General features: G+C 35.4%; 1 protein-coding gene across 2 annotated transcripts in view; it reads right to left on the reverse strand.

The window, feature by feature from the left end:
• Positions 1-2,712: 2,712 nt before the first annotated feature.
• The window catches only part of LOC117327977 (cytochrome b-245 heavy chain-like), a 32,178-nt gene continuing 10,217 nt past the window's right edge, over positions 2,713-24,673 (reverse strand). Inside the window, exons 4-16 of one of the 2 annotated variants that reach the window (XM_033885257.1) lie at positions 24,146-24,233; positions 16,605-16,759; positions 12,959-13,059; positions 12,596-12,676; positions 11,660-11,783; positions 10,799-10,891; positions 9,454-9,588; positions 8,792-8,910; positions 8,120-8,156; positions 7,170-7,252; positions 6,022-6,217; positions 5,104-5,231; positions 2,713-4,519 (exon numbers count right to left, since the gene is read on the reverse strand). In XM_033885257.1, coding sequence (XP_033741148.1) covers positions 4,396-4,519; positions 5,104-5,231; positions 6,022-6,217; positions 7,170-7,252; positions 8,120-8,156; positions 8,792-8,910; positions 9,454-9,588; positions 10,799-10,891; positions 11,660-11,783; positions 12,596-12,676; positions 12,959-13,059; positions 16,605-16,759; positions 24,146-24,233 — 1,464 coding nt within the window. In that variant the 3' untranslated portion in view covers positions 2,713-4,395. Of the gene's footprint in view, positions 4,520-5,103; positions 5,232-6,021; positions 6,218-7,169; positions 7,253-8,119; positions 8,157-8,791; positions 8,911-9,453; positions 9,589-10,798; positions 10,892-11,659; positions 11,784-12,595; positions 12,677-12,958; positions 13,060-16,604; positions 16,760-23,369; positions 23,437-24,145; positions 24,234-24,673 lie in introns of those variants that run through there. The other variant, XM_033885258.1, reaches the window with a different exon arrangement.

The following is a 24,673-nucleotide window of genomic DNA, read 5'->3' on the forward strand; positions in this document are numbered from 1 at the left end:
AAGATATTGGACAGTATGGGAATATAAATACTGTCCCTATATAAATACTGGATATACTTCAATAATGTTGATATTTAAATTTTGTGTTACATTTAATAAATATTTATTTTCCATTATATAGCATAGTTATATGCTCATTCGAAAGCTTACCTTTAACTGTTCAATATGTTACCTGTAACCGTCCATTATGTTACCTGTAACCGTCCATTATGTTACCTGTAACCGTCCATTATGTTACTTTTGTGTACTAATTTGCCAGATACAGGTAACTTACTGGACGGCTATAGGTGATGCCATGATTTCTGCTGGACATAGTACACAAATAACAATGGATGACATCACAGCTGTGTTTTAAACATATGTAGCTTACACTCAACAAACAAACCACACAAATACCTAGTGTACAGTTACTGGTATTTATATGGATAAAACCCTGAATAGTTTATGGTCTTACCATGATACTGCTATTCATTCATTTCTTTTGTTCGAGAGAATAAATATATATTTCTGATAAGGTCTGCAAGGAAATATATAGTCATTGATTAAAATCATACCATAAAGTATATGTAATATGTATATATATGTAAAACAAACTGAAATCTCTTAAGAACTACCAGCAGAATTATATTTACATAAATATATTTATCAACTTTAAATTTCTACAAAACCAACAAATCAGTATGTTGCACAATTGCCATGTATTCATGTTGCATAGAAAACTAGTCTGTCTTTTTTTTAAATGTTACATTTCAGGCATAAATCTTGAACCTACAGTTGTTAATAATGGTCTTTATGTCTTTATTTGATAAAATAAACCACTAAACAAACTACTAAACAAATAACTTTGTTTGGACTTGAATGAACAGAAGCAGCCAAAGAACCTACAGACAACTTATACATGTAGTACATTTACAAAGGTAAGTCCAGAAATCAGTTTTTTATACAACATTTAAAAATTAAATTTGACATACTTACAATCACCATGCAGGTGACAATACTTGTACAGATATTTATTTTGTTATAAACAACAATAACGATTCAATGATCTGTTCCTAATGGGTGGGCGGGTCATAGTTGTAACACATGGCAGCAGGGACTTTGATTCCCTGAATTGGATGTGAAAGTTTAGAGGTCACATGTCTGACCACATGGGTTTTCTCTGGGTATTTCGGTTTCCTCCCACGCAAAGAACCGCCTTGCATACTACCATCTGGGCCAACAAGCATGATTAATATAAGTTGATATAACTTGTTTCTCAATAGTTGTAAAATATTTTTTTCTCTCTCTCTCTGATCAACATATGAGTGTATATATTAATGCACATGCAACACATTACACATAGTTTTACTCTAAATGTACACTGTATTTAATGATATATTTTCATTCTTAATCTTTTTAAAACATACTTGGAATTCATGATTCATAAGCTGATACTTGGAATATACACCTAAGACATCTGTGACAGTGATGACACCAGTACCGACTGTAAAACACAGAATACAGTATTATAAACATGAATGTTACTGAATTACATATCAACAATATGTATAAATGTGATGACCCTAGAAAATACATCTAAAGAAAGATATTTTCTACTATAATTCATTAGTTGGGTTTTCTTTCTTTTTTCTTTTTCTTCAAAAATTCAAGTAACATCTATAATGAAATAGCACACATATGGAGACTGCCAAAGACATTAAGGAATCTTTTCTAAAGGAGGTGGTGCATAGGAGGGCTAAATCGGCCCACGGCGATTTTTTTCCCGGAAACATATTTTTGTCAAAAGCATAATATCCCCGACTATGTGGGAGGAATTAATTTCCATTCCTCAATGTATATATTCTTTTTTTGGTGATTTCATTTTTTCCCCATCTAACTGCATAAGAAGCTAATGTTTTGACCACTAATTATTATAGAACACATTTTTATTTCCTATTTGTTTAAGGTTTAATTTTGTATATGAATCATCACGCTCCGTGACACTAAAATTAAATTTCAGCCTAATTTGATGTCTTCTTTGTGAAAATCATTGTTTTTAACTTTTCATTTAAAGTCTAATACCACAAAGTTATTAATGGAGTACTATCAAAATTTCCGGTTAGAAATAATCTATGGATATTCATAAACATTTAATGAAACAAATTTATTTGGTGAATTACTGGATATGCCAAGATTTTATTATGTTAAATGCATACACCCCCAATTTTGGACAACATATCAAAGTACCGAAAGTACTGAAAAATAGAGGCAAATGCTAAAAATCCAACAAAAATAACAATGCAACCAGACTTTACTGCTTGTGTCAGACAGGGTGCTCCTATTTAACCCTTGGGTTTTTAATACAATTTACTTCATGACCTTTCTTTGTAAGCAAAAATCTTTTGTTATCCAGTAATTTTTGATGATTTTTTTTGGTTGTGTATCAAGATTAATATGCAAACATGTTTTTTAAAAGCAAAATTTGATAGTACTCCAACGATTATTACATTTTATCTACTTAACAAATAAAAGAAAATTTCAAGAAGGTAATTTTTTTACTGATAATTTTGTTAAAAAAGCTGTAATTACACTTTCTATTATACAAATTCATACTAAACACACATGTTTTTATAAAATATAACATCACATGAGACTATCAATGCAATATGAAATTTATCAAGTACTTTTGTACGAGAAATATACTGAATTTAAAAGGGGGGGATTGTCTAAAATGACATGTATTTGGTAAGTCTATCATAATATCATGCATAAAATAATATTCGGCCGTGGGCCGCCATGCACCACCTCCTTTATTATTATTTTTCATATAACCTTTTAAACACATGAGTATTTACTAGTATATTTTGATCTTGTATCTTGGCAAGCTCTTGTTAAATGTCCAATCAGTATATTTTTACAAATGAAGTGTAATACTGGTATATGTTTTGTTGTGAATAGTACAGATTATATAAGCTTAACATCATAACTCACACAAATATGACACCTAAATCTTGTAACCAAGCTGAGACAATACATATTGCTCATAGTTATCCTCTTTACAACAGATGATATCACCATTTGCACTACCTGAGATGCCGGCTTGGTTAAATTTATGAAATCCTACAGATACCAAAAATGAAATTAAAGGTGAAATGTTTTGTTTCTAGGAGGAATCTGTGATAATTTGGAAGTATGTTTGGCTTGACTTTACTGCGGACATTGTCAATATAGACACATCTGTCCTTCATTAAAACATTATAGTCACATAAATGAAATTAAATTTCAAAATTAGGAAAATCACCTCAAATAGGACTAACTTGGTGCTTTCACCTGTAAATGAAGATCATACAATACAATTGTGTGCCTCTAGAAGTGATCTAATAATCAGAAATAAATGGTGAGTTGATCGAAGTATATGTTGGTAGAATGTTAACGACCAGATCATCAGTTAGGTTTACTGTAAGTGTAAGATCAGTGAGTGTATCAAGTGATACAACATAGTATGTGATGGCAGTGTATGAGGTATGGATTCACATAATATAACATGTGATGACATCCTATGATATATGGATTCACATAATATAATATGTGATGACATCCTATGATATATGGATTCACATAATATAATATGTGATGACATCATGAGATATGGATTCACATAATATAATATGTGATGACATCCTATGAGATATGGCTTCACATAATATAATATGTGATGACATCATGAGATATGGATTCACATAATATAATATGTGATGACATCATATGAGATATGGATTCACATAACAGTATGTGATGGCAGCATATGAGATATGGATTCACATAACATAGTACGTGATGACAGCATACTAGGTATGGATTTAATATTTGCAGTAATTGTAGGTTTTACAAATTCTGATATTCTTTGGTTTGATAATGTGGATTTATTTTATTGTGGTTAAATAAAATGACCTGAAAGTCAAACATTGTATATTATATAAACAATCTGGCCTACTTAATTGGTGTTGTTACCTAACATGCTCATTTAGACAATATTAAATTGCATAGATATTTGCTTTAGTCTCTTTCCAAGAGTTACATTTGGACATAACACCTATGACACACTTTCTTATGCTTAAACAAATGACATTTATACACACATTCCTCATTTAAAAACCAAGAAAGATGGCCATTTTGACCTACAAACATTCTGTGATATAGAACCTGTCGAACAAAATTCAAATTGAATAAAACACATTATACTTAAATAAAATCACCTCACATTATAAACAAGATATGAAGTACAAAATAATTTGGATATGATCTTTGTGCTGCCAGTCCGACTTGATGATTTGGCGATGGATACACTGGGGACTGAGAGCGCAGAACGTTGATGAATGTAAGATGTGTCGGTGACATTGTCAGATGACTGCTACATCAGAAGTTTTCTTTGTTGTAGTAGAACTTGGTGCCTTCCCCAGCATCTGAATGGTTGTTACACATTTGATGGAGGGTGTTTGACAGTCCGCTCGGACCACAGAAAAAAGTACCTATACTAGTCCTGAAACAAAAATATCTTTTTTTATTTGTTCTGTTACATCTTATAGATACTGTAAGAACACTCCAATTTGATACCATTATCAATCTTTAACAGATTAGTGATCAATTAGTGGAGAACAAACATTACTTTCGATAGAAAAAGTGTATTGTGTAGTTAGTGCAACTGTAATTAACACAATGGTTCCTGTATGGAAGTAAGATTACTGTACTGTTAAAATATGTATGTTGACTGTAACAATATACAGATAAAATCATTAATAGTGACACCCTTCAGGGCTCATCAGACATAAATATATGTTGAACTCCTAATTTTAAAAAATGTCCCATAGCATTCTGTTTGTGTTTGATTTTTTTTTCTGTCTACAACACATGGTAGATGACCTAACTTCCTGAATGAAAAAAACAGGGAAAAAAAACATTGAGATAAGCCCGAAGAATTCTGCAGCAATTAGGGCCCGTACCATCAGGTCTTTTTGTAACATACAATTCTACAAGTCTATCAGAAGACAAGTGGTGAGAGGATATACTATTGACTCTTGTTCTACAACATCAACTTTCTTTATTAAGAAATACTGTGATAATTACCCTTTATTTTCAGCAGCTAAACCTTTGAATATTTCATTCCAGTTAGGACGGCCATAGTGTGTCTTCTGCTGAAGTCCTGTAACTGGGTCACTCTCATCCTCATTCTCATGTAGGATGATGTTCTCAGCCTGCAAAACAACACATGCTGAGTTATTTAACACCTGTTAAAAAATAAACTGTTTTAACATCACTCTCATGTAGGATGATGTTCTCAGCCTGCAAAACAACGCATACTGAGTTATGATGTTCTGAGCCTGTAAAACAACATATACTGAGTTATGATGTTCTGAGCCTGTAAAACAACATATACTGAGTTATGATGTTCTGAGCCTGTAAAACAACACATACTGAGTTATGATGTTCTGAGCCTGTAAAACAACATATACTGAGTTATGATGTTCTGAGCCTGTAAAACAACATATACTGAGTTATTTAACACCTGTTAAAAACAAACTGTTTTAACATCACTAACATATCAACAAAGAACCTCGATTGGCAACAACATGTCTTATATCTTCCTTCAAAGTAGGTCAATGTCAAATTTATTTAAACAAAATTGATAATACCCAAGTTAAGACTCTCACCCATGGCCTTTTGCATTGGCTATTAAGAAGTCTTTTTTAACACAACTGAATCCTATGACATTAAAAGAGAGTTATCAGGTTTGATGGTGCGTCATTCTAGTTTGCTGTAGGTTAGATTAACTACAAGACTATCAATCAAAAGAACTTACATGTTATAACAAATTTGTCCCCTGTAACACTGAAGACAGGTCAAGGTCATTCCTTTGAACAATTTGTCCCCTGTAACACTAAAGACAGGTCAAGGTCATTCCTTTGAACAATCTTTATGTGTTTTTTGTTTTTGTTTTGGTTATATGATTTCTGCATTCCCACTGCCCTTGCCTAAACACATTACCTGGTTTTTGTCCCAACCTCGGGTGAGGTATATGAAGTACTGTAAAAACTTTTCATTATCAGGAACACCTCCTTGCTGCTGATCAAATTCTTGAAGCAGGTCCTGCATCCACTCAAAGGAATTAGTATCGGGACACACCCAGTAGAAATAGACCTTTTTTAGCTTCATTTCTGCCTTGGAATCCATGTGGAGATACCTACAGGAAATCAAACAATGCGCATGTAGGCATATTATGTTAAGGGCATATGCTACCTCAGTTAACATGCATCTCATATCAAACTATCCAAATTATCCAAAGAAGCGACTAGCCTGTGCAGAGAAAACCTTACCAGATATATTTAGTACGGAAGAAACTACTCTGGCCTGTACAGACTTATAAAACCTTACCAGATAATTAATGTTTTAGTATAGATGATACTAGTCTGGCCTGTACAGAGAAAACCTTACCAGATATGTTTTAGTATAGATGTGAATAGTCTGGCCTGTACAGAGAAAACTTCACCAGATATGTTTTAGTGTAGATGTAACTAGTCTGGCCTGTACAGAGAAAACCTTACCAGATATGTTTTAGTATAGATGTGAATAGTCTGGCCTGTACAGAGAAAACTTCACCAGATATGTTTTAGTGTAGATGTAACTAGTCTGGCCTGTACAGAGAAAACCTTACCAGGTATGTCTGATGTAACTAGTTTGGCCTGTACAGAGAAAACCTTACCAGATATGTTTTAGTGTAGATGTAACTAGTCTTGCCTGTATAGAGTAAACCTTACCAGATATGTTTAAGTATAGATGTTACTAGTCTGGCCTGTACAGTGAAAACCTTACCAGATATGTCTGATGTAACTAGTCTGGCCTGTACAGTGAAAACTTAACCAGATATGTTTTAGTATAGATGTAACTAGTCTGGCCTGTACAGAGAAAACCTTACCAGATATGTTTTAGTATAGATGTGACTAGTCTGGCCTGTACAGAGAAAACCTTACCAGATATGTTTTAGTGTAGATGTAACTAGTCTGGCCTGTACAGAGAAAACCTTACCAGATATGTTTTAGTATAGATGTTACTAGTCTGGCCTGTACAGAGAAAACCTTACCAGATATGTTTCAATATAGATGTAACTAGTCTGGCCTGTATAGTGAAAACCTTACCAGATATGTTTTAGTATGGAAGCAAATGGTGTTACTCCTATTCCCGCAGCCACAAAGACATCCACCTCATACAAGCAAATGTCCTAAAACAAACAGAAATTATAAGGTAAAATTAAACACATTTATTTATATACCATAAAGGTGGTGTAGGGAAATAAAGTCACTATAAACAACTAAATTGATATTAGGGCGTGTCCCTCTTATGGTCTGAAATTTGTGACAGCACTTCCTAGTTATACTCTCACAAACAATGTATTTTACAGGCAATGCAGAGCGGAGCCAGTAAAATGAGTACCATCACAAGTTTCTAACACAATAGATTTATTCTGCTTACAACTCTTTTTTCAGAAAGTTGGGTCACTCTGCCTGGATAATTACAGACATCAATAGCATTTAATTGAGTTCATTGTTCCTGATGTTTTGTCAAATGGAGTCACTGACATCAGATATAACATTTACTGTTTATACTGCTACAAACTACTTTCAATAACCAATTAAATGCTATACTATATATCAAATGTCCAATCAAATACTATGTTATATCTCAAATGACCAATCAAACGCTATGTTATATCTCAAATGAATTAGAATTTCTTCCTATTCCAATATATAGATGGAGACACTTCCTCACCAATACACAAATAGGACTTGTATTGAGATTAAAGACTGTATACTGTACAGTTGTTTAATCTCGCAAGGCTTATATTTCTTGGTTGTCCAAGTCGTAACTTTTTCATCAAATATCAAACTTCGTGAAACACTGCCTTGTAAACATGTTGTAGTAATTAGGTGTTCCTTGTGCTCTCTTTAATGACCACAAACATGTACAGTAAAATTAAATCCCCCATTACCAAATATACATTACACAGAATTGTTTTCCTAACTTGTCTAAATACCAAATTTTCCTTGCTGCTGTAATACTACACATTATTATAATTTTTTCCCCTTACCTCTGTAGCAGTTCCAAATGGACCGTCAACTGCTACTCTGTAAAGGAAAATAAGAGGTCATATCAAATCACGGCATTTATCTATCATGAAAATAACAACTCTCTACTACACTGGACAACTTGTGACATTTCCCCTTTGCCCAATAATAATCTTTGTATATGTACCCTGTGTTTATTTCTGCCCTTCCCTTCAATATACTTTACCCAGCAAGCTTTCTGGAATGTCTGTGTAGATGTGATATCTCAACATATTTAACAGAGTGAGGTATAGTTTTATAAGTTTTCTGGAATGTCTGTGTATATTGATATCTCATCATATTTTACAAAGTGAGGTAGTTTTATAATTTACAGAGGTAACTGTACAAGTTTTCTGGAATGTCTGTGTAGGTGTGATATCTCAACATATTTTACAGAGTGAGGTAATTGTACAAGTTTTCTGGAATGTCTGTGTAGGCGTGAGATATTACAGAGGTAACTGTACAAGTTTTCTGAAATGTCTGTGTAGGTGTGATATTTCATCATATTTTACAGAGTGAGGTAATTGTACAAGTTTTCTGGAATGTCTGTGTAGGCGTGAGATTTTACAGAGGTAATTGTACAAGTTTTCTGGAATGTCTGTGTAGGTGTGAAGATTTTACAGAGGTAGCTGTATACAAAGTGATCTGGAATGTACCCGGGCAGTTTCCATTGCTCCTGAACCTCTGTATCATCCACATGACATGCCTTGGCCAGAGCTTCTGTCCAGTCTCCAACTCGTCTGATGTGGACAGAAAAATAATCATCTTCAGGAGCCTGTAAAACAGAGCAGATTAAGGCACTGACTTCTGGTAACCATTCATTAATACAACTAGAACTAAGTTTTAGTACACTGTTGACTCCTGGCATTAAACTGTGCCCTTTGTTAAACCACTAATATAGATGTTCTTCATGTACATTGACAAGTTTTAGCAAAACATTTACTGTAAAAAAAGAAGACTAAAGAACATGAAGTTTTCGGCCCTTTGACCTTCAAACATGACCTTGACCTAAGAAGAGCACCTGACAAAAGTATATAAAACATACTGATGCTGATGCATATAAAGCTGATGAACTTGTACAAGATTACAATGTCTCTAGTAATATCCGCATTGATGAGAAAAACAAGAGAAAAAAAAAGAACAAAAAGAATAGTTTGACCTCTGATCTTAAACAGTGATCTTGGGATTGGACCAAGAATGAATGTGAATATCACAACCATGAGATCATGCCATTCTTACAGTTAGACAGTTAAGGGAGGTAGCTCCATAAAGTATATTTAAAATGTATGATGTTTGCATGCTGACACTCTGTACTTACGGATGTGAGAGTAAAGGGATGCCACTCCAGTCTGGATATAGAAGGGCAGTGAAGGAATATATACTGGCCTTGACTCATCTTAAAACCCTTCCTCTGCATCTGTAGCTGGAACACCTTTGATGGATGCTTCACCAGCTGTGAGGAGGAAATCAACAGATCAAAACACTGTTTAAGTGAGAGAAGAAAATGACACATTAAACAGGATAACAAATGTACAGGTCTTCTTGTATCTCAATAATGGCTAATACTGATCTCTTTCAATGATTCCCTAAAACGGTCCTTACCAAATTTCTAAATGTCTGATAAGACATTATCCTGTAACTCTCTCATTTTCACTGAACACATTTCTCATGAACTCATTCCCCCCTGAACTCTAAACCCAAGCTGAACAATCTAGTCTCAACTTAATCTTAATTATTTCTGCTCTACTGAAATCCTAGCTAAAGCCTGATGACTAAAATTGGGAATGTATCTGAACCCATGAACACTGAAAACTACATCTGAACCCATGAATACTGAAAACTACATCTGAACCCATGAATACTGAAAACTACATCTGAACCCATGAATACTGAAAACTACATCTGAACCCATGAATACTGAAAACTACATCTGAACCCATGAACACTGAAAACTACATCTGAACCCATGAACACTGAAAACCTATATCAGAACCCACGAACACTAAAACCTATATCAGAACCCACGAACACTAAAACCTATATCAGAACCCACGAACACTAAAACCTATATCAGAACCCACGAACACTGAAAACCTATATCAGAACCCACGAACACTAAAACCTATATCAGAACCCACGAACACTAAAACCTATATCAGAACCCACGAACACTAAAACCTATATCTGAACCCATGAACACTAAAACCTATATCTGAACCCATGAACACTAAAACCTATATCTGAACCCATGAGCACTAAAACCTATATCAGAACCCACGAACACTAAAACCTATATCAGAACCCACGAACACTAAAACCTATATCTGAACCCACGAACACTAAAACCTATATCTGAACCCATGAACACTAAAACCTATATCTGAACCCATGAACACTAAAACCTATATCTGAACCCATGAGCACTAAAACCTATATCTGAACCCATGAACACTAAAACCTATATCTGAACCCATGAGCACTAAAAATCTATATCAGAACCCATAAGCAATGAAAACCTATCAGCTAAACCTTGAACAATGAAATCATAGATGAACCCCCCTTTTCTCCAGCAGGTGCCATCTAACCTATCAAACATCCAAAGATGTGTCAGTGTCTCTATAACTTACCTTTTACCTGTAAGGTTCATTTAAAGTAGAACTAACCTTAGTTATTACTACTCTTTGTTGACTTCTGTAGAACCTTATGATCCTCTCTATAATATACAGTAGGATGGGCCCCAGTGTCCACTTCCAGGCCTAAAAGGTAAAGAATCTTCTAATGTAAACATTCACAGGCAAAATGTTTGGATATATCACAGCTGAGGCTTATCAATATTGATCACACGGGGAAAAGTGTCAACTTCATACAATTCTATTTTTTTTTATTAAAATATTACTTTTTACCCAACTAGAAATTCATTTTTTTTCTTTAAATGTTTTTTTTTTCTCAAGACGGTCATCTATCTATCACTGATGCATGGGTTTCTAAATGTTCAAGACAACTGAGGCAGAACTGATCTAGAATATGTTTACAATATTTTTACTTGTGTGTGAGACCTCCAAGTAGGGATGAGATATGGTGACATGTTGTATTTGAGAAGTACACTTTACTCCTCAAACTGAGGTCTAGGACACTCAGCATAACCCAACAGAACTTACATTGGCAGAGAGTCCCTCAAACTGAGGTCTAGGACACTCAACATAACCCAACAGAACTTACATTGGCAGAGAGTCCCTCAAACTGAGGTCTAGGACACTCAACATAACCCAACAGAACTTACATTGGCAGAGAGTCCTTCAAACTGAGGTCTAGGACACTCAACATAACCCAACAGAACTTACATTGGCAGAGAGTCCCTCACACTGAGGTCTAGGACACTCAGCATAACCCAACAGAACTTACATTGGCAGAGAGTCCTTCAAACTGAGGATTGGGACACTCAACATAACCCAACAGAACTTACATTGGCAGAGAGTCCCTCAAACTGAGGTCTAGGACACTCAGCATAACCCAACAGAACTTACATTGGCAGAGAGTCCTTCAAACTGAGGATTGGGACACTCAGCAATTGTGTTCCATTCGTTGAATCTCTGGAAACACTGCTCTGGGTTATGGACATCTGTGTTTGACTGTCGCCTCACAATTTTTCTGGAACAAAGATCATATGTACATTACGTATATAGTAAGACTTCATAGAATATCTCTATAGACAGGTTGTCTAGGGAACATGACTTTGGTTTGTCTCTATAGACAGGTTGTCTAGGGAACATGACTTTGGCTGTGTCTCTATAGACAGGTTGTCTAGGGAACATGACTTTGGTTGTGTCTCTATAGACAGGTTGTCTAGGGAACATGACTTTGGCTGTGTCTCTATAGACAGGTTGTCTAGGGAACATGACTTTGGGGTGTGTCTCTATAGACAGGTTATTTAGGGAACATGACTTTGGGGTGTGTCTCTATAGACAGGTTGTCTAGGGAACATGACATTGGCTGTGTCTCTATAGACAGGTTGTCTAGGGAACACATGACTTTGGGGTGTGTCTCTATAGACAGGTTATTTAGGGAACATGACATCTGACTGTGTCTCTATAGACAGGTTGTCTAGGGAACATGACTTTGGGCCGTGCCTCTATAGACAGCATGACTTTGGGCCGTGCCTCTATAGACAGGTTGTCTAGGGAACATGACATCTGACTGTGTCTCTATAGACAGGTTGTCTAGGGAACATGACTTTGGGGTGTGTCTCTATAGACAGGTTGTCTAGGGAACATGACTTTGGGGTGTGTCTCTATAGACAGGTTTACTACGGAACATGAGAAGAATTGGCTGTAAATTAGATATAAAGAGCTGATAAAGATTTGAATGTTAATTATTTGAAGACATTTACAAATATCCCTATAATTAAATCAAATGTATAAAAGTATAGATTCTACATATTACTTCTGAAAATACATACTTACTGTACACCATGAACGACGAGACCAAGGAAAAATATCACAAATAAATGATGTGTAAACCAGAACACTTCAAAATAGGAACGTCTGAAACAGAATCAGAAATCCATCATTACATGTCAAAATAGGAACGTCTGAAACAGAATCGAAAGTTCATCATCACATATCAAAATAGAAAGGTCTCATATCATTAAGACAAGCTAACCGTTATGCATTTTTGCTTATTTTTTTTTTATCTACAATAATATAAAGCTGTTAAGTTTAAACCAATGATGTGTCCTTTGGGAAATAAGTATTAAAGACATTTATTACAGAAAACGTGGGATTATAAGTACCCAATGATTGGTTAGGAAGGTATCACATACAAACCTGATTAATTCCGTTGAGGATGTTACCATGATGATTAGGGCAAGAGTTATGGCTATCCCGCTGACACCGGCCACCACCTTGAGTGTTTCCAGTATAACATCCTGAAAATATCAACAATCAGTATTCAGTAACACGAGGGTATCAACAGTCAGTGTTCAGTAACACTGATATATCAACAGTCAGTATTCAGTAGCACTGAGATATCAACAGTCAGTATTCAGTAACACTGGGATATCAACAGTCAGTTTTCAGTAACACTGGGATATCAACAATTAGTATTGAGTAACACTGAGATATCAACAGTCAGTATTCAGTAACACTGGGATATCGACAGTCAGTATTCAGTAACACTGGGATATCAAGTCAGTATTCAGTAACACTGAGATATCAACAGTCAGTATTCAGTAACACTGATATATCAACAGTCAGTATTCAGTAATAGTGAGATATCAACAGTCAGTACTCAGTAACACTGGGATATCAACAGTCAGTATTCAGTAACACTGGGATATTAACAGTCAGTATTCAGTAACACTGGGATATCAACAGTCAGTATTCAGTAACACTGAGATATCAACAGTCAGTTTTCAGTAACACTGAGATATCAACAGTCAGTATTCAGTAACACTGGGATATCAACAGTCAGTATTCAGTAACACTGAGATATCAACAGTCAGTACTCAGTAACACTGAGATATGAACAGTCAGTATTCAGTAACACTGGGATATCAACAGTCAGTATTCAGTAACACTGAGATATCAACAGTCAGTATTCAGTAACACTGAGATATCAACAGTCAGTATTCAGTAACACTGATATATCAACAGTCAGTATTCAGTAACACTGAGATATCAACAGTCAGTATTCAGTAACACTAGGGTATCAACAGTCAGTATTCAGTAACACTGAGATATCAACAGTCAGTATTCAGTAACACTAGGGTATCAACAGTCAGTACTCAGTAACACTGGGATATCAACAGTCAGTATTCAGTAACACTAGGGTATCAACAGTCAGTGTTCAGTAACACTGATATATCGACAGTCAGTATTCAGTAACACTGGGATATCAACAGTCAGTATTCAGTAACACTGGGATATCAACACTCAGTACTCCGTAACACTGGGATATCAACAGTCAGTATTCAGTGACACTGTGATATTGACAGTTAGTATTCAGTAACACTGGGATATCGACAGTCAGTATTCAGTAACACTGGGATATCAACAGTCAGTATTCAGTAACACTGGGATATCAACAGTCAGTATTCAGTAACACTGAGATATCAACAGTCAGTATTCAGTAACACTGAGATATCAACAGTCAGTATTCAGTAACACTGAGATATCAACAGTCAGTATTCAGTAACACTGGGATATCAACAGTCAGTATTCAGTAACACTGGGATATCAACAGTCAGTATTCAGTAACACTGAGATATTAACAGTCAGTATTCAGTAACACTGGGATATCAACAGTCAGTATTCAGTAACACTGGGATATCAACAGTTAGTATTCAGTAACACTGGAGTATCAACAGTCAGTATTCAGTAACACTGAGATATCAACAGTCAGTATTCAGTAACACTGGGATATCAACAGTCAGTATTCAGTAACACTGAGATATCAACAGTCAGTACTCCGTGACACTGGGATATCAACAGTCAGTATTCAGTGACACTGTGATATTGACAGTCAGTATTCAGTAACACTGGGATATCAACAGTCATTATTCAGTAACACTGATATATCAACAGTCAGTATTCAGTAACACTGGGATATCAACAGTCAGTATTCAGTAACACTGGGATATCAAGTCAGTATTCAGTAACACTGGGATATCGACAGTCAGTATTCAGTAACACTAAGATATTAACAGTCAGTATTCAGTAACACTGAGATATTAACAGTCAGTACTCAGTAACACTGGGATATCAACACCAAGATATCAACAGTCAGTATTCAGTAACACTGAAATATCAATTAATCTTTATCATAATTTAAGCTACATGTAGATACTGAAGAATTGACAAGAAAATCATGTTTTAAGAGCATTTCTACTGATAATAAAATCTGTCAGTGCATCTGGCTTTTGAAAGACCACTGGACTTTGTGGATAGTTAAATACTAGTGACGTACATCCCAATCCGTGTACCTGGATTTGTACGGGCCATTTTAGAGAGCGAAGACATGTAAAACTTAGGCTCTGAACCCAGTCACATGTTTACATCAAATATGGCAGAAGGAGTTCACAAACTTTGCGATGAGAGTAATATACTGAACTAGGCACACTAGCCAAAATATTTTTACTATGGTGCCTGGGATCAATCTTCCTGTCAAATAAAGGTAACCCCTCCATTGAGGACAGTATACTAGTAGACAGCATACACATGTTCTGGATTTTAAACCTTTATCCTGTCTTTATTGAACCATATCCTTCCGTCTATTATTACTTTGTATCGATGTTCTAAATTTTCACCTTACACCATTATATTTGGTGAAGCACTCAGCTGGCTACCTGGTTATATATAATAAAAGTAATAATCAAATTCACTGGGGTTGTGTTCCATTTCCTTGTGATCACCACAGTTTATACATGGCATTGAGTTACCTTCAAAAATGGATGATATGGGCCAAATAAATATAGTAAAATTATTATCTTAATGATCACAAAAACGATTTTAAAGGTCTATCTTCATTTCTACTACTGGCCTCACATCTCTGTCCCAAGCAGTTGAACAATACTTGGCCCAACTTTCATCTGTATTTCTTAACTTACATGTAACCATGGTAAATAGCAGCAGCAATATAACGCTTGGCTAGAGAGAACCTCAAGGGATACCAACATCAGAAATCTAGAGAACATGTCCATATATCACTAACACATTGAACCACCGATATTAACTTGATAACAATCTTCACTCATCAAATTCAAATAATGATCAAGAGTAAATATGGATGGAAATAGTTAAGGACCGAAAGTTTAAAGAAAGAGAAACCATGAATAGAAGCTTGCAGTCCGAGTTCTAAATGTATCTAGGAGTGTAGGTTGGGCACTCACTTGGTATGAGTAGATATTTATCAAGGCAATTTATACAGAGGCATAACCAGGTTTGGTGTCGGAATTATTGCAGACAGAGACGATACAGAGTATCCATACCCCTGTGTCATCCCTGATGAAGTTCAGGTAGGTATTGTTATATTGTGTCCATACCCCTGTGTCATCCCTGATGAAGTTCAGGTAGGTATTGTTATATTGTGTCCATACCCCTGTGTCATCCTAATGAAGTTCAGGTAGGTATTGTTATATTGTGTCCATACCCCTGTGTCATCACTGATGAAGTTCAGGTAGGTATTATTATATTGTGTCCATACCCCTGTGTCAACCCTAATGAAGTTCAGGTAGGTATTATTATATTGTGTCCATACCCCTGTGTCATCCCTGATGAAGTTCAGGTAGGTATTGTTATATTGTGTCCATACCCCTGTGTCAACCCTAATGAAGTTCAGGTAGGTATTGTTATATTGTGTCCATACCCCTGTGTCATCCCTGATGAAGTTCAGGTAGGTATTGTTATATTGTGTCCATACCCCAGTGTCATCACTGATGAAGTTCAGGTAGGTATTGTTATATTGTGTCCATACCCCTGTGTCATCCCTGATGAAGTTCAGGTAGGTGTTGTTATTTTCAGGTCCCAAGGCATTAAGGGCTCGCAACAGGTCTTTATCCTCATCTGACCGACTGTTGTAAGATTCAAAGTATCGTTCTACATTAAAGATGTGAGCTCCTGTATGAATCACTGAAACACACAACACAACCTACAGATTAATTGATGTTCATTAAGGATTATATCGTCTTACAAAACACAACACATGGACAGCCTAGAGATTGGAACCTTACAGAATTATAAGGTTTTATTGTAAACACACATCACATGGTCTGGTCAGCTTACACAATTACATGTTTTGTTGTCATACAAAACATGGACCGCCTGCAGTATCATGGACAACCTACAAAATTATAAGGTTTTATTGGACATCCTATATAATTTCAAGGCTTTGTTGTCTACACAACGCAAGGTTTATTGTCTTACTATACATGGACAGCCTACACATGGCCATGCATGGAGTGCCTACAAAGTTACAAGATGTTATTGTTTACACATTAAACATGGACACCTTACACAATTACATGTTTTATTATATAACACATGGACAGCCTACAGAATTACGAGGGTTTTTTTGTCTCACAACCCACAACACATGGACATGCAGTCATAATATGGACAGCCTACAGAATTACGAGTTTTTTTTTGTCTCACAACCCACAACACATGGACATGCAATCATAATATGGACAGCCTACAGAATTACGAGGTTTTTTTTTTCTCACAACCCACAGCACATGGACAGTCACACATGGAGAGTCTACAAAACTGTAAAGTGTATTGTCTTTCAATACACAACACACAAAAAGCCTATAGATGGACAGCCTACAGAATTATAAGGATTTGTGTCTTACATCACGCAATACATGGACAGTTAACACATGGACAGCCTACAGTATTACAATGATTTATTGTCTTACAACACATAACACATGGACAGTCAACACATGGACAGCCTACAGTATTACAAGGATTTATTGTCTTACAACACATAACACATGGACAGTCAACACATGGACAGCCTACAGTATTACAAGGATTTATTGTCTTACAACACATAACACATGGACAGTCAACACATATGGACAGCCTACAGTATTACAAGGATTTATTGTCTTACAACACATAACACATGGACAGTCAACACACGAACAGCCTACACAATTACAATGATTTGTTGTCTTACAATACATGGACTGCAATGGCCATGTACATACAGCCTGTAGAATTACACAGCCTACAGATGGACAGCAATGGTTTATTGAGTTGCACAGGTCAAGTCGATCGCTATACAAGGACAAAGATCTTGTTAAAGGCTCGTGTCCATGCATGATGCATTGTGAGGTTCGGCCAATCGACTAAATGAGATGTGATCACATGATCTATTTTACTACACATTTATAACACATGTTTTATTCATTAGATAATAATTTGTCAGTAATGTTGCAAAAAATGCTATGGCAGTGGGTAAAGAATAGGACTTATCAACCTGTATAAATTGTTGATAGGAAGCACTCTCACATTCTCATACCAAAAAAAAAGGTCAATATCTTATGGATAATGATTTCGGTGGTTTATTTTAACTCTGTCTTTATTAAGCACATGTAATTCCAAAGGTAAATTGTTTATAATCTTGTAAACTTTATGCATTTATACATACAACACATGCTTTTCGCATAGTAAACACGTACTGGTAGTAAAATCGATCACATGATCACATTTCATATAGTCAAATGGCCAAAGCTCATATATATAAACTTCTGAAAGGCCATGAATTGCTTGCAATGCATAATGGATACTATACAAGCCGGTGACATAGATTTTTGTTTATGTCCATATATAGCGATCGACTCAACCTGTTACAGTTTGATTACTACTGTGTTAGCTGTAGCTTAGGTTAGTAGAAAGAGTTGGCTTCACAGGAGATATTTTTGACTTATGGTTGAATTGACAGCATGACTAATTCATATTACTTATGATGTGTACTATATAATAATTAGTGAAACTTAAAAAAAATACATGTACCAGGGTGAATGTTGATGTCAAGGTAGAGCTAAAAATATCATTCATTCAGTGTCAATGTGGTATCATGTAACATATTGCACAGATTCAATATAAAATCCGGCCATAACATCCAGATATTATATATCTGAGCACACAGGGTCAATCACCTGGAAAGTAGAACATTGTTGTGGCACATCTCTATAATAGAAGTAAAGAGGTTTTCACAAAGCAGAATTTACATTAATGGACAATTCCTTTTTTTGAGTTAAAGACATTATCCCTTTGTGGTGAGTGGGTGAGAGGACATAGGGAGAGGCTTGTAAGGAGAGTATGTAACCAAATGACATCCTCAATATACAGACTTCATCATACACTTACTCACATCCATCATCTTTTAAAGCAGTTCGTGTTTAAACCACTTATATTAGGATCAAAGATGAGGTCACTGTTACTATCAATAGATTTTAATGTCCATGCATGCTCAATCGATTTCACATTATTATCTGACTGCCCTTAAACTTAATATACTTACTCATAATCTATTGTATAAATTCATGTTTCTCCCCACCTGGGGTAAAAATTGAGGTCACTGTTTCTATAAATAAATTATTGATGTCACAACAGACTAAATTAATTATCTGACTGCCCTGAAACTTAATACACTTTTTTTTTTATAACCTATTGTACTAATTCATATTTCGCCCCACCTGGGGATTTTTATCTCTTAAAATGCCTTAGCTTGTACAAGACTAAACCAATTGATGCCAATAATACCAACACAACAATATTAACTACAGACCTTAGTTTACCATGTGATGCAGTTTATTCAGTACATGTACACTCCCCTTTTATTCAGATTTTTCAGTACATGTACACTCCCCTATAATTCAGATTTGTCAGTACGTGTACACTGTCCTATAATTCAGATTTGTCAGTACACATACACTGTCCTATAATTCAGATTTGTCAGTACATGTACACTGTCCTATAATTCAGATTTGTCAGTACATGTACGCTGTCCTATAATTCAGATTTGTCAGTACATGTACACTGTCCTATAATTCAGATTTGTCAGTACACATACACTGTCCTATAATTCAGATTTGTCAGTACATGTACGCTGTCCTATAATTCAGATTGGTCAGTACATGAACACTGTCCTATAATTCAGATTTGTCAGTACATGAACACTGTCCTATAATTCAGATTTGTCAGTACATGTACACTGTCCTATAATTCAGATTTGTCAGTACACATACACTGTCCTATAATTCAGATTTGTCAGTACATGTACGCTGTCCTATAATTCAGATTGGTCAGTACATGAACACTTTCCTATAATTCAGATTTGTCAGTACATGTACACTGTCCTATAATTCAGATTTGTCAGTACATGTACACTGTCCTATAATTCAGATTTGTCAGTACATGTACACTGTCCTTTAATTCAGATTTGTCAGTACATGTACACTGTCCTATAATTCAAATTTGTCAGTACACATACACTGTCCTATAATTCAGATTTGTCAGTACATGAACACTGTCCTATAATTCAGATTTGTCAGTACATGTACACTGTCCTATAATTCAGATTTGTCAGTACATGTACACTGTCCTATAATTCAGATTTGTCAGTACATGAACGCTGTCCTATAATTCAGATTTGTCAGTACATGAACACTTTCCTATAATTCAGATTTGTCAGTACATGTACACTGTCCTATAATTCAGATTTGTCAGTACAAGTACACTGTCCTATAATTCAGATTTGTCAGTACAAGTACACTGTCCTATAATTCAGATTTGTCAGTACATGTTCACTTTCCTATAATTCAGATTTGTCAGTACATGTACACTGTCCTATAATTCAGATTTGTCAGTACGTGTACACTGTCCTATAATTCAGATTTGTCAGTACACATACACTGTCCTATAATTCAGATTTGTCAGTACAAGTACACTGTCCTATAATTCAGATTTGTCAGTACATGTTCACTGTCCTATAATTCAGATTTGTCAGTACATGAACACTGTCCTATAATTCAGATTTGTCAGTACACATACACTGTCCTATAATTCAGATTTGTCAGTACGTGTACATTGTCCTATAATTCAGATTTGTCAGTACATGAACACTGTCCTATAATTCAGATTTGTCAGTACATGTACACTGTCCTATAATTCAGATTTGTCAGTACATGTACACTGTCCTATAATTCAGATTTGTCAGTACGTGTACACTGTCCTATAATTCAGATTTGTCAGTACACATACACTGTCCTATAATTCAGATTTGTCAGTACATGTACACTGTCCTATAATTCAGATTTGTCAGTACATGTACACTGTCCTATAATTCAGATTTGTCAGTACACATACACTGTCTAATAGTTCAGATTTGTCAGTACATGTACACTGTCCTATAATTCAGATTTGTCAGTACATGTACACTGTCCTATAATTCAGATTTGTCAGTACGTGTACACTGTCCTATAATTCAGATTTGTCAGTACGTGTACACTTTCTAATAATTCAGAATCATTTGTTTTTTTATGATTTAGTGATTGATGTATTTAGATTCTATGTCACAATTTAAATTCCCAGTTTTGAACTTTCAGACAGATAACAAATGGTATACAATTGTACACTGTCTTTTTCACTTTAAGTTTGTTGATTGATACTGAATTTGTTCAAAGTTTGAATTTTATTTTAATTATACAGATTGTTATCATTTTCTAGTTTTCACAATTGGAAAGTTGACTGACTTACATGACTGAAGAAGGAATAAAAATACCTGAGGAAGTGTTCCTTATCATATGTCACTTAACCTATACCATATATGACTGGGTATAAGTCCAGGCGGCTGGTGTGCTGAAAATGGGCAAAAGGGGGGGTGCTTATCCCTGGATAAGACCCTATGCAATAGGGAAAATTCTGGATGCCATCTTGGATTATAATAAAGAAGAGGATAGCCCGATCTACATCAATGATCTATGAGTGAAATTTTTTTTTTTAATAATGCAATAGTACATCAAGTTACAAGGTTTTGGAAAATGTGTTGTGTTCAGTCATTGCAAAATTTGTGAAGACAAATAAAAATATATGAACCAACCATTTTCTCATTGCTTGATTTACAGACAATTAGATATACAAATGTAGGCACTAAGAACTAAGAAATATTAGTATGATACACAGTCGACATCACACTGAGAATGTCACACGTCACCTGTACGGACAATCATACCACCTACCAGAGCAAACCTGATGTTTTTATCAGTACGTAACATTGATTTATTATCACTTTTATGTGCATATTTCTCCAATATAAATAGAAAACATCAAAGTATACCTGGGCTGGGAATTATAGGAGGGGACAAAGGCTTTATAAACATAAGGTTTACCTGTGTGGCCCAGTGTCACTGGATAAACGTATACAGGTTGACAATGTCTTTCATTACCTGGCCATAAAGGTGTGCTCATGATTAAAATGTTTGTCATAGTAACCGATCTGTGGTAAAACATCTTTCTCATTGTTACAGATCAATGGTTCGACATGGAGGGTGGAAGGTGAGGGGAGTCAAATGTAAATTGTTTACAAAATCATGATGACAGACAGACAAAAGGTGTTTAGAATGGGTCACATTATGATAATTGATTCAATGCAAATATACAAATACAGGCTGATATTTGTTTCCAAACAAGCAATGCTTTGAATAATATTTTGGACCAGTTGAAAATGAAGCACTTACATGGACAGCCTTATTTGTTAACACTTAGAATGCTGGTTTACTGATTTTTTTTTTGATTTTTTTTTAAATTCAAAGATTACTCTCAAGTTACTTGATAGTCAAGGAGCTTTCTTATTCCTTCATAAATGATAATCAGATGTGTAATCATGTACCAAATGACTAACAATAGAAAAATCCTGAATACCTTTGGGGCTTCCAGCTGAATTTAAAAGCAAAGAAACTATCATAGCAGACTATATATTGAAGGAAGGTGATATTTACCTGTCTGTAGGACAATCATATAGGTTATGTATAGGTGGGAGGTGATATTTACCTGTCTGTAGGACAATCATATAGGCTATGTATAGGTGGGAGGTGATATTTACCTGTCTGTAGGACAATCATATAGGCTATGTATAGGTGGGAGGTGATATTTACCTGTCTGTAGGACAATCATATAGGCTATGTATAGGTGGAAAGTGATATTTACCTGTCTGTAGGACAATCATATAGGCTATAAATAGGTGGAAGGTGATATTTACCTGTCTGTAGGACAATCATATAGGCTAAGTATAGGTGGGAGGTGATATTTACCTGTCTGTAGGACAATCATATAGGTTATGTATAGGTGGAAAGTGATATTTACCTGTCTGTAGGACAATCATTTAGGCTATAAATAGGTGGAAGGTGATATTTACCTGTCTGTAGGACAATCATATAGGCTAAGTATAGGTGGGAGGTGATATTTACCTGTCTGTAGGACAATCATATAGGTTATGTATAGGTGGGAGGTGATAATTACCTGTCTGTAGGACAATCATATAGGCTATGTATAGATGGGGGGTGACATTTACCTGTCTGTAGGACAATCATATAGGCTATGTATAGGTGGAAGGTGATATTTACCTGTCTGTAGGACAATCATATAGGCTATAAATAGGTGGAAGGTGATATTTACCTGTCTGTAGGACAATCATACAGGCTATGTATAGATGGAAGGTGATATTTACCTGTCTGTAGGACAATCATATAGGCTATGTAGCGATGGAAGGTGATATTTACCTGTCTGTAGGACAATCATATAGGCTATGTATAGATGGGGGGTGACATTTACCTGTCTGTAGGACAATCATAGGCTATAAATAGGTGGAAGGTAATATTTACCTGTCTGTAGGACAATCATATAGGCTATAAATAGGTGGAAGGTGATATTTACCTGTCTGTAGGACAATCATACAGGCTATGTATAGATGGAAGGTGATATTTACCTGTCTGTAGGACAATCATAGGCTATAAATAGGTGGAAGGTGATATTTACCTGTCTGTAGGACAATCATATAGGCTATGTATAGATGGAAGGTGATATTTACCTGTCTGTAGGACAATCATATAGGCTATGTATAGATGGAAGGTGATATTTACCTGTCTGTAGGACAATCATATAGGCTATGTATAGATGGAAGGTGATATTTACCTGTCTGTAGGACAATCATATAGGTTATGTATAGGTGGGAGGTGATATTTACCTATCTGTAGGACAATCATATAGGCTATGTATAGATGGAAGGTGATATTTACCGGTCTGTAGGACAATCATATAGGCTATGTATAGGTGGGAGGTGATATTTACCTTTCTGTAGGACAATCATATAGGCTATAAATAGGTGGGAGGTGATATTTACCTGTCTGTAGGACAATCATATAGGCTATAAATAGGTGGGAGGTGATATTTACCTGTCTGTAGGACAATCATATAGGCTATGTATAGGTGGGAGGTGATATTTACCTGTCTGTAGGACAATCATATAGGCTATGTAGCGATGGAAGGTGATATGTTTATCCAGTTGTCGTCTGATGTTTGTGTTGCAGCAAACCTGTAAGCAGTCAATACAACAATGATAGAATATACATTAAAACATAAGAAAGGCAAATGACCTAAAACTGAGAACAATGGCAATTACAAGAATCATAATGCTTGTATTTTTTACCATATGAACTTTGACATTGCTGAAATAAACAATTTAAGGCTGCTTTACAAAATAGAAACCAACAGGAGACATTTAATCAATATCTGTCAGTATTAAAAGACTGTAAATTTCTACTTTTAGTGGTAGTGACCTTCACGTTTCACTCATCATACCTAAATTGTGTAATCAAACTTTCCAAGGTATGCTCAATGCAAACCTACCAGTGATAATGTGACATCTATCTGTAGTTACAGTAACCTTGACTTTCACCAATCGAAAACTTACCTATGAGTTTCCATCAAAATCTGTCATAAAATATGTGGAGCTGGGGTAATAATGACAAAGAG

Source organism: Pecten maximus, chromosome 5, assembly GCF_902652985.1.
Source record: "Pecten maximus chromosome 5, xPecMax1.1, whole genome shotgun sequence".
NCBI classification, from domain to species: Eukaryota; Metazoa; Mollusca; class Bivalvia; order Pectinida; family Pectinidae; genus Pecten; species Pecten maximus.